Here is a 16,212-nt window from a genome sequence, read left to right as displayed (position 1 = left end):
TTTTTAGTGTTATGCCGGTGGTTGCCCTACTTGAGTCTGCATATTAACAAATCACTGGCTTAGCCGCGACTGTTAAACCGACTACGATTCGCGTTTATCACCGTGCCTGTTTTCCATACGTCTGTATTCGTACTGACGATAACTGCATTCATTTTGGAGTTCTTCGTCGTGTGATATTCATCAGATGTTGGGACTGGGTAAAATCACTTTCTGCCGTCCACGACAATTCTGACTAAAACAGGTAGGAAATGTGCTGCGTGTTTTGTTTTTTTTTTACGTTAGCACACAGCGAGCTGCACGACACCTTACGACATGATTGTATTCGGAAACCTGCAGCCACTTGTGCACATGAATATGAGTGAAAAGCCAGCTGCTATTTATATGTTAGTCACATAAGCTGATGTTCAGAAGGCAGCTGCAGCCTTTCTTGGCACAGTTTGGACACACGAGATGAAACGACACACTGAGGGGAAAATAGGCTATTTTTTGATGTTTTGTCACACATAAACCTCTACTACAGCGTGACAGTGAATTGTATAGCCTACTTGCAGCAATAGAGAGAATTTACAGTTGCTTTTTACTTTGCGAGTGAAGGCAGACAAAAGGAGCCTAGGCTATTGTAAAATATCTGAAATCAACAATATTTGCACAAATTAAGTAAATATTCCACATCATTTTGAATTTTGTTTTAAAAGTTTTTGGAAAAAGTATACAAATTTAGAAAATGTTCTCATTCATGTTAACAAATAATCTTCAGTTTCCCCCAATATTTACTTACTAATAGCTCTTACCAGTTAAGAACCAAAATTCACTAAACCAGCTGGAAGCTGGATTTGCCGCCCTTGATGTCCAGGTCCATACCTCTGTAAGTCCGCCTGGCCCTTTAAGAACCGGTTGAATGGGTTCTTAGCTGAATCCAATCGCACTGCACACTTGTTTAAAGGCATTCCATGTCTGTAGAGGTGATTTTTTTTTATATGTGCTCATTCCAGGAGAGTTTCTAGCTATCGAACAGATCAGGGGCTAAGTTAAGTTTACCTGGGGCTTGCCTTTTATTTACTTATTTATTGGGGGAAGATTGACATTAGATGCTAAAATACTCTGGGCTAGGTTTAAAATACTCGAGGTTATACCCCCGAGTGATCGGACCTAACGACGCCCATGACTGATTCTGTAAATCTGCACCGATTTGCTTGCAAGCGATGAATCCTAATCTCATTTGACTATACAGGAAATACAGGAAGTTTTGAGGAAGTTTTACTTTTCGAACCACGCCCCCATGAGTCCTTTCAGCTTTCTTCCCTGCTGATGAAAGCTTACGTCTTTATCTTGCTTGTAGGTCAGGAGACTATCTGAGCAGTAAATCAGCAGTAGTGTAGCGATCGAGGCTCCTGCGTCCCCATCCGAACCGAAGCTGTCGGGCGGCGGAGGACAGGATTGCGTCTCTGCCCATGAGGAGCCGTGTTTGAGAGGCATGCCGGAGAAGAGGGTGTCCCGCTGGTACTTCGGGGGCATCGCGTCCTGCGGAGCCGCCTGCTGCACACACCCGCTAGACCTCATCAAGGTACGAGCATGATGAATGGTGGCTGTCAGTGTGAAACCAGGGGTGGCAGGGAGAGTTCATACTGACAGCGCGGCTGGACTGAGATTAAAAATCACTGCTGTCGCGCTACTGAGACCAGCAAATTACAGGTAGTGTCCAAATCCGGAGTCGCCTCAGAGGTCACCGGTTAGTCCGTTTTAAGCACTTTTGTCAAACAAGTACTCTGCCCCCATATGGTGGTTCAACCGGAGACCCCACGAATTTGACTTGTGATTTATTACGCTTTTCAAAATGCATTGGATGCGCAGACATTGCAGAACGCTAAATTTCCGACGTTATTCTACTTTAAGGCAGTTTTTATACCTCTTCTTTATACATAATGCTAACATACCCGATAACGCGACCACGTAATAATAATTATACATTTTCATTATATAGCACTTATTGTCACCGGCTGATTGGCTCAGTATCAATTGAGTATGACCCCCCCCCCTTCGTAGGAAAAAGGCTGTACGTGTGCTGATCGCTGGGGAGCAGGTGGCTGCTGAGTTTGGGTTTTCTGCAGGGTCATGAAATCGAAGAAAGCTGTTCAACTGAAGATGGTTTCTAATTAATGGTTAATTTCAGTCGGGTACATTAATCGGACACGACACCTCTGGTTATTCTGTTTGACGATGTATCTTCATACTCAGTCTTCAGAATGATTTTCAGATTTAACAGAAAATGAGGGTTGGAGGTTTTGCCCTTTTGCCTATGAGATTGGCTGAAGTAGGAACATCAGCTCGCACAGCTATGCTGAGGGGAGAGGGAGGGAGGGGTGGTGGGACGTGTGACCTTCGGCCCAATAAACAGAGACACCGTGAAAGCTTGAGACGTGCCATTTCTCTGGTGTCAAATAACGGCTCGGCATGGAAGCTGGTTCTGGTGCCATGAAGCAGGACGCTTTGGAGGGAACAGCTTATGGTATAAGACAAATAAGCACATTTTGAAAATAACTTTTTAAAATCCCGAATAAATCAGGGGCACCGGGTTTTCATTTTTTGAAAATATATTTTGTACATGGATTCAAATTTTTGGTATGATCTGAATATTTATATTTAGAAATGACTTGCTAATTCACCTTTTTGTGGTGCTGGGACAACTTGGAGCATGGAAATCCACGCCAGAAGTGACTCTTGTGTCCTAACAGTGATTGAGTGATGTAATCCCATTCCCCATTCCTTGCAACATCCTATTAAATAACAGTAATCAGTGATTGAGAAGGCAAGACACTCCTGTATGTGATTGGGCTGCCAAGGTCATGTGCCTGCTGCTGACCCCGCCCTCCCCGTTCCCAGGTCCACCTGCAGACGCAGCAGGAGGTGAAGCTGAGGATGACCGGGATGGCTGTTTCCGTGGTGCGGCACCAAGGGGTCCTGGCGCTCTACAGCGGCCTCAGTGCTTCCCTCTGCAGGCAGGTTGGTGTCACATTTCATCAAGGAACAAAATAGTGGTAACTCCATTTTTGATTGGCTACTTTATTGACACCTATTGGGTCAAACCAGGCAGTGATTGGCTGAGTGTGGTAATCCCACCTACTGTCAGTTTCCAAGTCTGTCTCATTTCACAGTAACACTTAGGTTATTATGAAATATGTACGGAGTGGCAAAGTAGTTCAGCCGGTAGCCTTGTTGCCCCCCCATCTCCAGGTATGGGGGCTCAAGGCTCTCCCCTCTGTGTGTGTGTGTGTAGAGTTTCCATGCTCTCCATATGTCGTATCTCTAGCGTATGACTGTCTACATATAGTATTCATGAGGCATTGGTTCCAGGACCCAAGAGGTGGAAATTTCAGGTCCTTAAAGTACAAATCTAGACCAAGATTTTGTCTCAACCAATCAGTGAAGTGCTCTTGGACTGTGACATTTTATGCTCAACTAGATGGTTGAAACAAAACCTTGGTCTGGATTTTTACATTCTGGACCTGAATTTTCCACCTCCTGTAGGGCCCCCGAAATCACCATAAACCAACAGATACTCAGGTCCCTTATATAAAATGGCACAGTATTTGCATATAACCTACACAAACCCTCCAGTATAATTAAAATACTCCCTAGATTACTTACAATACCTAACACAAAGTAAATGCCATGTAAATAGTTGTTATTTAGAGAATAATGACAAGATAAAGATTAGTATGTTCAGTGGAGAAAAACACAGATTATTTATTTATTTATTTAAAAAATATTTTCGACCGACGGTTGGTCGAATCCACAAATGCCAAACCTGGGCGCAGGTTGTTCCCCAGCATTGCGGGCAGTGCCAAGCGTCAGCTAACCCTGAACAGGATAAGCGGTTAGAGGACAAATGGGTGGACTGCAGTGCCATCCTAATGCACCTTAGAACCAATCAGGATATTTTGCCAAATCGGTTTCCCTTGATTTGACTGAAATATAAAGAACAACACGATTGTTGTGATAAGCGGGTGTTTTAAGGATGTTGGTCTGGTCGTGTAGGCTTGTGCCATTGATATGTCCCTGTCATGGCTTCGGGTACAGATATCATACTCAATGACACGCTTTGCCATCTATGAGACGGTGCGCGACACGATGACCAGCGGGAACCAGGGCCCGATTCCGTTTTACCAGAAAGTGCTGCTGGCAGCCTTTGGAGGTGAGTGTGCGTGTGGTACAAGTCAGTGGAGACCTCACCGTTGACGGTGTCCTTTTGTGCCATTGGCTGAAGCATTTAGCGATGCACCAATCTCTCATCCTCATGACTGATCACAATCACAGGTTCACTTTGTAAAGCCTGATAGGCTGTCCTTTTTGCCCCGCCCTCAGGACTCATTGGTGGCTTCATGGGGACCCCAGCAGACATGGTCAACGTCAGGTGAGTCACGGTGGCTGAATGGGTGGCACTGTGCCCTTGTGGGATTTGAATTCCACACCCCCTCAGCGTATCTAGAGATCCGGCAATGTCACACCACTGTCCCTAAATATGTAATTAGGCTAATTGGCATCTCTAAAATGGTTGTGTATGTGACCTGGCTTCTCGAGGCTCGAGGCCCCCCTTATTCTCACCAGAATAAGCCATTAAAAGATAAATAGATGGAAAAACTTGCATTTTCCGAACACTCTACAGCCCTATTATTCAAATGACGGTCCTCGAGGTCCGAGCACTGCTGATTGTCCTGCCTTCCTTTATCTGTGAGCCAGGTGTGAAGCCTCTGACCAATCGGAATCAGTCATTATTAAACTAACTACCTGGGAGAACTGAAAACACGGCCTGGGTTTGGAATATCCAGATTTAAAGAACCCTGCTCTACAGTGATACAAAATAGCTGTAATTCACAGAATATCCGCTAGGTGTCAGTGATACCACATGAAAGGTTGATATGGTTTGTGGTTTTTATAAGCACATCGGACGATAATCGGTTATGTCTTCGTGTCAGTAAATACTTGTCTGTGATGGGAGCAAGGGAAAACTTCTGATAATTTTTTTTTATTTTACAGGATGCAGAATGATGTGAAGCTGCCACCACAACTCAGGAGAAAGTGAGTATTTCAGGTTTTGGAGCAAAAACGGGACTTATTTTGTGCTCTGAAATTTGGCCACATGCAACTGTGGAGGCTGCAGCTGTTTCCCCTACCCTGGCTGCTGAGCCGTTTGTTTCTGTTTCACAGCTATGCTCATGTTTTGGATGGACTCATCCGAGTCTGGAAAGAAGGCAAGATACAGACGTTGGGGTCTGAGTGGGGCGTGGCCTGAGTGGGGCGTGGCCTGAATGGGGCGGGATCTGGGTGGGGCGTGGCCTGAGTGGGGCGGGATCTGAGTGGGGCGTGGCCTGAATGGGGTGGGATCTGGGTGGGGCGTGGCCTGAGTGGGGCGGGATCTGAGTGGGGCGGAGCTATGCATTGACCCTGCAATTGGATTAGTCACCTGAGGTGGGATTCGAGTGGGTCAAAGTCTGCATGAGGTGGCTGGGGTCAGAGTGAGCTGGAGTCTAAGTGGCCAGGGGCTGATTCCATTTGAAAGTTTTACTGCTGCCAGTCCCCGTGTCCAACTGTGTGATCAACACTCTGTCTGTCTCCACAGAAGGACTCAGGAAGCTTTTCTCTGGAGCCACAATGGCATCCAGCAGAGGGGCCATGGTGACCGTGGGGCAGGTGATGGAGCGCTGATGTGCGTGTGCGTGAAACAGATACTCTGTATTCTGCGTTCTAACATACCTGCCTGTGCGTAGCTGTCCTGTTATGACCAGGCGAAGCAGCTGGTCCTCGGCACCGGAGACATGTCCGACAACATCGCCACCCACTTCCTGGCCAGTCTGATCGCAGTACGTGCTCTTTTCTCTGATTCCGCCCACTCGCGGCCTGAATTAATCAGCCCCACCTTAATGATTGGCTGAAGAGGTCATGTGACTATGAGTCACCACCAACACCACTTCCCTGCACTCTCTGCACAGGGTGGCTGTGCTACCGTCCTGTGTCAGCCGCTGGACGTGATGAAGACTCGACTGATGAATTCTAAAGGAGAATATCGGGTGAGGCTGCAAGGCAGCGTGTGCCTGTGTGTGTTACGCCCTCTAGTGGCACTGTGAGTGACCCTTTCCCCGGCACTGCAGGGAGTAGTTCACTGTTTGACGGACACGGCTCGACTGGGACCCCTGGCTTTCTACAAGGTATGGGGGCTTGTGGAACGGCGTGGTTTATACACTCGTCTTCCAGTGTCCTTATCAGGCTGCATTTTTCACTCTGACCAGCTGACCAATCACATTGCAGGGTCTGGTTCCCGCCGGAATCCGGCTCATCCCTCACACAGTTCTCACCTTCGTCTTCCTCGAGCAGCTACGCATCCACTTCGGCATCCTCAGCTGTGACCTCCGGGGTTCCTCCACATGACCCAGCCAGCCTGTCCTTAGTCTGCCTCCCAATCACTCCCCAGGGCACTGGGGGCCTGCAGCTGTAACTGGAAACTCCAAACTGAAAATACAGAAGATAAACAATGCCTACGTTAATTTCCCAGATCCACGCCTGGAAGATTCCACGGCAGAGATGCCGCTACAGGCATTTGTTGCCAGGCAGGCAGGGTTACTCAATCTTTGGGTACCTCGGTGTCAACCTGGGTCAAAGTTCACCTCAGCGCCACCTTGGATTAAGCCTTGGATTCCAGTCACATGATGGATTCCATTACCAGCACCAGCTTCTGTCTCAGACCTCTGCCCAACTTCCAAATCTGTTTTCTTAGGAAATTAACACAAGATTGCCTCTGTTTGGTGGTATGATTCCGGAATCTTCTGACACTACCTAGTATCTACAGACCTTTCCAGTTCCATAAATTTCTGTTCATTAAACATTTCGTGCAAGAACGTCCCTCCCTTTATAAGTCCATATTCCAAATGGACTGTCTGATAATATTGTCAGCTTGTCATTTTGAAACTAGACCTGTAGGGGGCGCTGGAGTTCTGTGCAGATGCCCGGGCTTTCTGTGTGGGCTAGGTGAACAATGTGCGTTTCAGAGCAGTCTGCTTATCTCTCCCTTTGATCGGCCTGGCCCCTGTTCCAGCGGCTTCAGTGATGCTCACCTCTCTGTCACAGTGCAGAAGGTCCTCTGGGCATCAGAGTTGTTGAGCCCAGGTCTTGTTGATGACCATCTAAGGAAAGATAGATGTGTAGTCTGGAGTTTTCTGCTTATCAGTATAATTGTGTACTTGTCTGTGTCACGATAAAGGTCATATATGCAACAGATAAACACACTTATGCCAGAGGCGTTGTCTCACTGGTGGTTGTGTCTGAAAATTGTTTATGTCTGTGATGTTTAAGCCCTTTTTAAACACTCCTAAGACATAGAATCCTAATGGGATTTATGCTTTTGTTGACACATGACTGTATTTCAAAGTCGGGTGATTTTCACACCATGTGCATAAGAGCTAATTTGAGGAGCAGGTGGACTCTGGACAGCTTAGAGGAGAACAGGAACATTCTGGAACATTCTGACTGATTCTGTCTTTGGCTTCGGTTTTGGAACTAAAGTGATTTAGAGAATACAGTGCCGAATGGTATTCTGTCTGTTTTCACACAAACCCTGTTTGGTGCCCTGGTCTATGAAGCGCTACAGTGGACTCTGGCTAGATTCTCTGACACCCTGTCACCCCTCAGTCACTCCGCCTGACTTTGTCACAGCATCACCTGGAAGACAGAACAACAATCGTTTAAACAACCCAGCTTTGGCAGAAATTCAGGTACATCATTTAATTTAGAGGGAATCGGCAGGACTTACCAGCTGGTCTGTATATAAACCTTTTTTTCTCCCCAAACAGCTGCAGATTTTATCGTTAAAGATCAAAGAATCCTGTTAATTTATCTTCTTTTTTTGACTGGGGAGCTTACATTTCACACTGTCGTGTTTACAAGACTGGTCTTCCTCGTAAGATTAATTATGGTCAAATTATGCAGCCGGCACATTGCAAAGCATAAAGACACTTTAACCCCGGGATTCGTACTTTTTTTTTAAATTGGGCCCAATTTACCCGAAAAGAGCAAACAGACTGGGAACACACTGTAGCCAACATGGCGGAGCATCAAAGAAAAATTAATGCTTGGAAAATTTATGAAAAGAAAGGCAAGAGGAAAGCAAAGTGTGATTGGAAGATGAATTTTGGTCAGTTTTCTTGAAAAGCTACCAAAACTATGAAAAGGTCAGTGACTTTTCATTTTAGCGGGCAGTAATGCAACATAGATACATTTAAAACTGACTGGATATGTTAAATATTTAATATTACATCAATTTTTTTAGAAGGCTGCCTATCTCACTGAGAGTCACTGAACATCTAATCAGCGTTAATGACTCAAACTAACCCCACTGTCCACGTTCGGCCTAGAAATGTAGATCACATTAAAGGAATTCCGTAGTTTAAAAGATACCATTAAATAGTCCTTCCCTTCATCTGTGTGTGGGCTGATCACATTTGCTTTTCTCTGACACATATCAAGATTATGGAAAAACTGTGCACTATCCTTTAAAAAGAGATAATAATGTTCTTCAGACCCTTTCGAGGTAAAACTAAAAACACAGCATGTGTTGGCTCTGTAAATTCAATCTCCATGTTGTTCTTTATAATGGAAAGCTGTCAAACTTCTTCTCAAGATGAAAAATCAAAAAGTCTGTGTGGTTATGTGCGAGGAACCAGCTTCTTAAGGTATGCTGTTCTCTTGTTGTCCAGTATGAAGATCTCTGACATGTTGGTCTTGGAGAAGTTATCTAATTGCAGGCTGTCAGAGGTGATGTGGAGGTGAGCTGTGGTAGTAGCACCTCCACACCAGCAGAGGGCGCTTACAAATTGGTCCTTAAGGCACAAAACATAGCGCATAATTTTTCTAAGTATCGCCAAAGTTCATTTTCACTGCCGTGCAGGCATTAATTTTGTTGAAAAACTAAAGTTAACAGCTTACTGTTATATTTGGAATAAAACTTGTTTTCGTGCATTTAGAGAAGTACTCCAGCGTGATCAAGTTTTTTATCGGCGTAAGGGAGCAATTTCAGAATTCTGAGGCCATTTGTAAAACATGTAGGGTTGTTGATTTTGCAGTTCTCTCCAATTTGGGCCCATCTGGCCGGAGCTGGCCCCTTCCTTTAAAAGCATCGCGCTCTGAGCTCTGCCCCCTTTCCCACGTCATCGCCCATGTTTCCCTGCACTCTCATACAGTAGACAGGCCCTTTGGGATAACTGCCATTTAGACAGAAAATTGGAGCTAATGAATGCACCAGAAATTGCACTAATTCCTCTCAGAAAAATGGGCTCCTGCTCTAATACTATCCCCATAGACCCCAGTTCGCTTTGCTGACTGGGGGCATTTAGTCAGAGGCTGATAGCCGATAGACTCGCAAAAAAAGCCATTTGCTCAGTTATTACATTCAATTATGATCCTTCATATATCTATATGTATCATTGTTAAGCCCTAATATAGCCTTGTTATAGTCATTATGGTCAGATTAAATGATAGTCAGCATTGTCCGTTTCTGGCAGGTTAATCTCTCAGGTGAACAAAACAACTTCAAGCCCTGATATTACTACTAATTCATTTCCACTCAAGTTTGCTTTATAACACACTGGAAGGTTCCTCCTATCCAAGGTCCAGGTAGAATCACGAATGATTGCCGGAGGACAACAAGTGTCAAACATTGGATCCAGAACGGCCTTTTCCTCTCCTCTCGGTCTTCGGACAGGGTCAGGGACAAAGGGAGATGCTGAAGAACCGAGAATCGGATGAGTGCATCAGGCCTGGCTTTTGTGGAGAAGGAGCTTGGCTGGAAGCTGGATGGTACGTGCAATGCAGGCCGGATTAACAAGGGCACTGGGATGCCATGAGACCAAGGTCTGATTCCATCACATGCATGAGCCCCAATGAAGTTAATGACACATAAATTGCTCCTGTCCTACTCATTAAATCTCTGCCTGAGCTCCTAACTTCAGATGCCACTAAACTGCACAGGTCACGTACTGGTTAAGGACATGGACTCATAATTTGAAGGCTGTCAATTTATGTAAAGGTCGGAGCTCTGATTCCAACTCATTGAACCAGGTACTCAACCTGCAGACAGGGGAAGAGTGCCCCCACGTGGACGCATTGTGCATCTATCTGCTGCGCCCCTATTCTTAAATGATTATTTCCTCAGCCGATCGTTCCAGTTAGCCCTTATATGGTTCGGCAGTTAGACGCAAGCAGTGTCACAGATTGCTTTTGCATGCATAAGTCATTTTGCATTTAATGTATAATGCTGTCAAAGAATCTAATTAGAATCTGGCTAGCTGTTGTTTTTATTGATTTGTTTACATGAAATGGTCGTGAAAAGAATCTGGCTGCAACTGAAAGGTGTCAGCAGGCTTCGTCTTTGCTCGTCATTTCCGGGAAGGCTTGGTAACACGCAGGAATTGGGGAAATAGTAAAAATAGTAATTATTACTATTTAATTGTTTCCAAAAACAACACAGAAGTGTGGGGTTCATATGCCTCGGAACTCGACACACGAAAACTCCCATAATCTCCCCCCGCTCCCGCACCCAATGTAAAGCCCCCACTGCTGTGTTCCCGCATTAGCCAAAGTGTAGCTCGGCACATAAGGAGATGGTGTGATGTTTGTATTCGGACACATTAAGGAGATATTTGCGTAATTTATTTTGCATCCCGATCGCTCCCCCGGGGTTAACCGGCTGCCGAATCGCAGCGATGAGCGTAATTTAAAACAAAAGCAGCCTCACATGTTCATCTGCGAGTGTGTGCCAGGAATAACGCAGGCGACGAAGGCCGACCTGCGGTAGAAATTAAAGTCCCCTGCGCTGGACGGACGCTGACGTCATTAACGCTGCCGATATTAGCCCTGAAATGCTCCCCCATTAGCCAGCGGATGGCAGCCGTTAGTCAGAGGCTGTTTGTCAGTCACCCCCCTTTGCTGTCAGAATAAAGGTAATGTCCCTGGCGCTGTGGGACTGCTCCCCGCAGCCCAATCCACCTGGCACTGTGCAGGCGTCCATCTGAACGACTTACCAGAGCAAACTGCTTGGCAACACTCCAATACGAGAAACACAGTACCTGTTATTTCATGAATTAGACCTGGAAACGTCTTAATTGGCTTACATGCACTGGACATGCTGATAACCCGGCCAGTTTCTTTTATAAATAGTTCAGTTATTCCACCAAATGGCTTTGGCACATCTTGACATAAGTCGGTACTTATTTAATAATTAGTTAAGATAATTATCACCCCAGAAGGAGACTCAGCAGAGAAATGCTCACACATGTTCACAACAGTCTGTTGTCTTGGAGGGAAACACACAGGTAGAGAAGTGGAAAATCGGCTCACATTTCCATGTGAGGCGATAGATGTGAAAATAATACTTATAGATGAATACACTTAACAAATGAACTGTGGAGGGTTTGTGTGAGCTGGGAACAGGTGCATCGCGGCCAGTGGCGATGAGGAGAAGAGAAAGCAGGTTTATTTTATAGTTCTGACACTTCAAACATCATAATTCGACACTTTGTGGGATTCCGTGAGATACTTTGAAAGCCCGTTCCGCTATTTTTAATGGGTTTTCGCACAAAATCTCTCCCAGTGAAGAGATTCCCATCTTCTTGTCTTGAACATCCAAAATGTATGCTTACTTAATAGCAAAACGAGCAGGATCTGTAGGAACATCCCGATGGCCATCTGCAGTCTGTAGTCAACACTCGTTTTTGTGCCCAGAGATGAAGCACAGGATTCAGGCACTCAGACAGACTGTCCCAGACCCCATGACGTGGACGGGGGCCAGAGGCTGGCAGTGTGGGGGTCTTTTCATCCAAGCCACCTGTGCTAAAATAATTATGTGGATTGTAAGTTGCCTTACCTGCTGTTTCAAGCGTCAGTCTGGAGTCAGTTCAAACATATTCCTTGGAACCCACAGGACTGATTCTCTGAGACCTTCCAGCTAGACTCTTTCCTCAGACCCCGAGGCCTCGAGGGAACAGCCAGCTGCAGATCTCTCTTATTCTGAGAATAATCATGAGATGATATTGGACCAGGAGAGAGAACTGCTTGCTGCAGATGCTGGTAGTATTTTTAAGTGACCCTCTGACCCCCACATGCCTGTAGTGGAAGGGAATGTGATTTTATGCTTGAACATTTCCTTCAAATGTCATATCTTCCTGAGTCACTTCCTAACTTAGCCTTTGGGAACTGGGATGTTCTGCTCCCAAGCAACAGGCAGCCGTTGTCATGGCAGCATACCCTGTGTTGATCCCAGAAGTAGGTGGTCTTATAAATCCATCTGTCCGACCATTTTCCATACTGGTTTGACCTACGTAGGGTCTCGTGGGTTCAGGGCCTATTTCGGAAGCTACAAGCACAAAGCATGAATTAACTCACGACAGGGCAGATGTTTCCACCCTACCCTGCCTCTGACTAATTTCAAATCTAGGATTGACTCCCAAATCTTGTTAAATAGGGACGTTTGGCATTTTGGCAAAGAGCTGTTAGCGCACAGTAAGGCATTCAGTTAGCAGCATGGTTTACAAGAGCCTGACAGATTGTCAGTCAGCTGCTAACTAAACAAGCCTGACACCAGTATCTTCTTTCTTATATATACCCTTCAAACCCCAGCTCAGCGTGCAATAAAGAACAAAGTAACATATCGTGAAGCTCTTTACATTAAATCTGGCCAAGAGAGAAGCCTTGGCCTCATTTTGCGGTCCGTCACTCAGTAAATGTCGGAGAATTCCTTTAGAGCCTAAACTCTGATTCCAGTAGTCAGCTTTCTGTCTGTCATGCCAGCTTCCAGCTTGCAAATAGCCGCCACGCTTTGGCAGCTGAGGGAAAAGGACCTGCAGATCTTTGCTTCTTGGCCCCATTTCTCTCGGTAGACGGGTGCCTGAGCTGGTGCCCAGCATCGAACTGTCTCTGTGCATCTGTGCAGTGTACGTCGTGCCATGTGTCTCATTACAGCCCTCGGGGCCTGACCGTCAGCAGGGGTTAGCGCTGTCTGCCAATGAACCCCACAAGAGAGCCTCCCTTCCCTCCATCCCGTCATGGAAACTGAATTTAGGGTTGTTGTTATTAGGTGTTGAGCTACCAACATTCCAGACTTATTCCAGCAATATTCCAGACCCTTAGATCCTCTAAGAGTGATGTTCCACATCGTCCTCCATGTTTTCCCTTCCCTCTATCCCATGCCGTTATTTTACACCTCCATCGCGTGCCCCTCAGCTGTCCCTCTCTTTCCCCCTTCTTCTCCATCTGGCTCTCTCACTCTCCCCTACAAGAACGCTTCGACGGGACTCCTGGAATGTGTCAGTCGGACAAGCCGCCAAAGAGCGGAGTTACTGGGTTGAATGCAGCTCTTTGTTTGTAGCGAATTACCTAACGGCGGGGAGTCCGGTCTCAGCGTTCCAGCAGGGCCAGTATATTAAATACACTGGTATACCGTGGCAGCAAAGCGTGCCTGAGCCCACCGAAAGAGCGGCTGAGAGCCGCTGAGGGAGCAGCAGAGAGAACTGTGAAAATGGTCAAATTTAACCTGGCAACATCTGACATACCCTCCAGCTGTGGTCGCCGGGCATCAAAGTGCTGTTTCCTCCTGATTTTGGAATAACATTAATTTCCAGGTCTGTCCACAATAAGCAGTGAAAGCATGGATGGATCGATGGATGGATGGATGAATTATTAGATCCAATAATCACTTAACCCAAATGAAAGATCTCTTTGGTCGTGCTCATTATGGAGCCATGGACCACTGACCCTGTGTCCTGGGCCTTCAGAGATCCGAAATCCCAGACTCCTACACGATCAAAGAAAAGCAGGCCTCTCGTTATGAAGCTTACATTCCTGCCCTCATGGTGGTTGACCTTGTTTTCCATGTTCCTCCAGAACATACAAGAGCCAAAATGGTCGACAGGCCGATGGTCTTCAGTCAGGTGCATCAGGAAGATTCACATCTCACTGGACTACAACCCTACAGCTATGATCATTCCACACACACACGTTTCTCTCATGAAAGAATGATCAATGCAGGGTCGATATTATCATTTCTGCACGCACGCTATTTGTGAATCGTAATTTTGCAGCCTGATGGGCTGGTCATCAAACTTCTCTTCTCTAGAGAATTGAAGGTGGGAAAAGGAGCAATTTTGAAACCTCTGTCACAGTTTTTTTTCACCAAAGACTCAGATACTAAATTTCCTTCTCTGATCCTTGTCTCCCAAAAATCATGTGAGTTCCTGCCTTGCAGGCATAGGTGAATGACAGTGACATCCACTCTGGTGGGAATGGGGTTACAGTGTCCCTGACATTGGGACATTGGGAGGAATCCTTAATCAAAGAGCTTAATTTACTTCTTGCCACTATTGCCGCATCCCATAAGATGGGCTTTCAGAATGCAGGGCAGAGAAATGCCTTTTTTAGCCCAGAGCAAAGGAGGTTGTTTGGATTCATCAGTCGGCCATATGAGTAGCTCTTTTGTAGCGAGCATCATGAGAAGTTCATGTTCAATCCTATCACACCTGCCAGCCTGTTCATGGGCGCGAGGAATGAGGCAGAGGAGACCCTGGTGTGATGCCAGTCCATCATATGGCACATCCATGCCCACCATTTAGCTAACTGCAAGTCACTGGGCTTTAGGAGAAAAGCTGAGCATTTAATGGAAACACACACACACATACAGTTGATTTAGGATTTGATCCCACAAACCTGGAATTTGACTCCACGAACCACAATGCGTAAGGCACTTTGGTCTTAAGGTCTGTTTACTATCCGTCCATCTCCTCTGTACTCCTGAAGATAACTGAGTGCTTCTGTTTATATGCTTGTTGTATACCTGTAAGAATTTTCACCTTCCAGATGAGCTGTTGATGTGTATTAGCACACAGGATTTTTATTTATTTATTTTTTTGGGGGGTTGGGGGGGGGGGGGGGGGGGTCAATACTGCTTTGGATTTATGATCTAAGGAGCTGTGCTGAAATTACAGTCTCCGCAGCTCAGAAAGAAAAAAGGAAAATTAATTGTGTTTCATATGCTGCCTGAAAGCATGCATTGTTTTTTCCTGGATGTGTGAGTGTATTTTTGTTAATGAAATGCGTTTCCTCCGACTTGCCGGAGGCATGTAGATTCGCCAATACTTGGCGTGTGTGCGTGTGTGTGTGTGTGTGTGTGTGTGTGTGTGTGTGTGTGTGTGTGCATAAGCACCTATATTCTTCGTGTAGTCTTGTGTAAGTTCTGTGAATTAACACTGAACCAAACTTAAAAGCTGGGAAAACAGCATATTTTCTGAGAATAAAGGCGCCCTCTTTTGGTCAGTTGTATACTTTAATACATTTGTGCACAGTCTCTAGTATTGATTTCAAATGGTATTCCATAATATTTATTGTTAAAACCATATACGACAAAATAGTAGTCTATAACATATTGTTGTAGTATGTAGCCTATAAATGTAAAATGTATGTTTTTAGTATTTCTCCGGCAACACATATAGGCTATTACATTTAAAAACTGAAAGTAAACCATTTAATCAGTATTCAGTAACTCGCTAAAGTATAATGTTGGGGGCAGGAGGCAGATTTGTGCTTTTCTAATGTACGGAGATTATATTAGAATGACGGTGACGCCTGCACCGGAAATTCAGTTATATTTATTAAGGAGTCAAAAACGTCCATAATAGAGAAGAAAAAAGGCTGGTGATTGTGGCATTAAAGTGAAATATTATGCATGAGTCGAGCGCATGACCCAAGGGTCTGGTAAGGTCTGAAATACACTACGACCTTCCGTAGTTTATCTGTCTATCAAAGCTTCAGCTGATCAGCAAACCAAAATACTTTTTGTCTCCTAACTGCGCATTTCCTTTTATTTAAATATTGTATAACTGCAGGTTAAACCAACTAAGAAACAAGGACAAACAAGTCACATATCAAATGTTAAAATGCAAAAAGCCCCAAATAAAATATGATGGCTTATTTTATTATTAATTTACAAGAAATCATTTCCCACGTGGCTTTAACTATTAAGCCTAATGCATTTCACTTGTATTTCACAAAGATGTATATAAGAAGCGTAATAGTTAACACGTTTTCGGACTTCATTCAGTAATGCGCCTTGATCATGATCATTTTCATCCTGTGTCATGGACGGTTCTTGGCGGGTGAATATTCCCCTGACTTTCGTGT

General features: G+C 45.2%; 1 protein-coding gene across 1 annotated transcript; it reads left to right on the top strand.

Annotated features, from left to right (window-relative positions):
- On the top strand, nt 1–7,290 carry slc25a10a (solute carrier family 25 member 10a). Its single transcript, XM_023821740.2, has 12 exons — nt 1–241; nt 1,340–1,564; nt 2,881–3,000; nt 4,078–4,192; nt 4,363–4,411; nt 5,035–5,076; nt 5,206–5,249; nt 5,618–5,688; nt 5,766–5,858; nt 5,988–6,065; nt 6,147–6,203; nt 6,304–7,290. The coding sequence occupies exons 2-12, from the start codon at nt 1,475–1,477 to the stop codon at nt 6,421–6,423; spliced, it is 879 nt and encodes a 292-aa protein (XP_023677508.2). The 5' UTR covers nt 1–241; nt 1,340–1,474; the 3' UTR covers nt 6,424–7,290.
- Nucleotides 7,291–16,212: the final 8,922 nt, after the last annotated feature.

The sequence above is a fragment of the Paramormyrops kingsleyae genome, chromosome 22, assembly GCF_048594095.1.
Source record: "Paramormyrops kingsleyae isolate MSU_618 chromosome 22, PKINGS_0.4, whole genome shotgun sequence".
Classification (NCBI taxonomy): Eukaryota; Metazoa; Chordata; class Actinopteri; order Osteoglossiformes; family Mormyridae; genus Paramormyrops; species Paramormyrops kingsleyae.
This window is presented reverse-complemented; position numbering and strand designations above follow the sequence as displayed.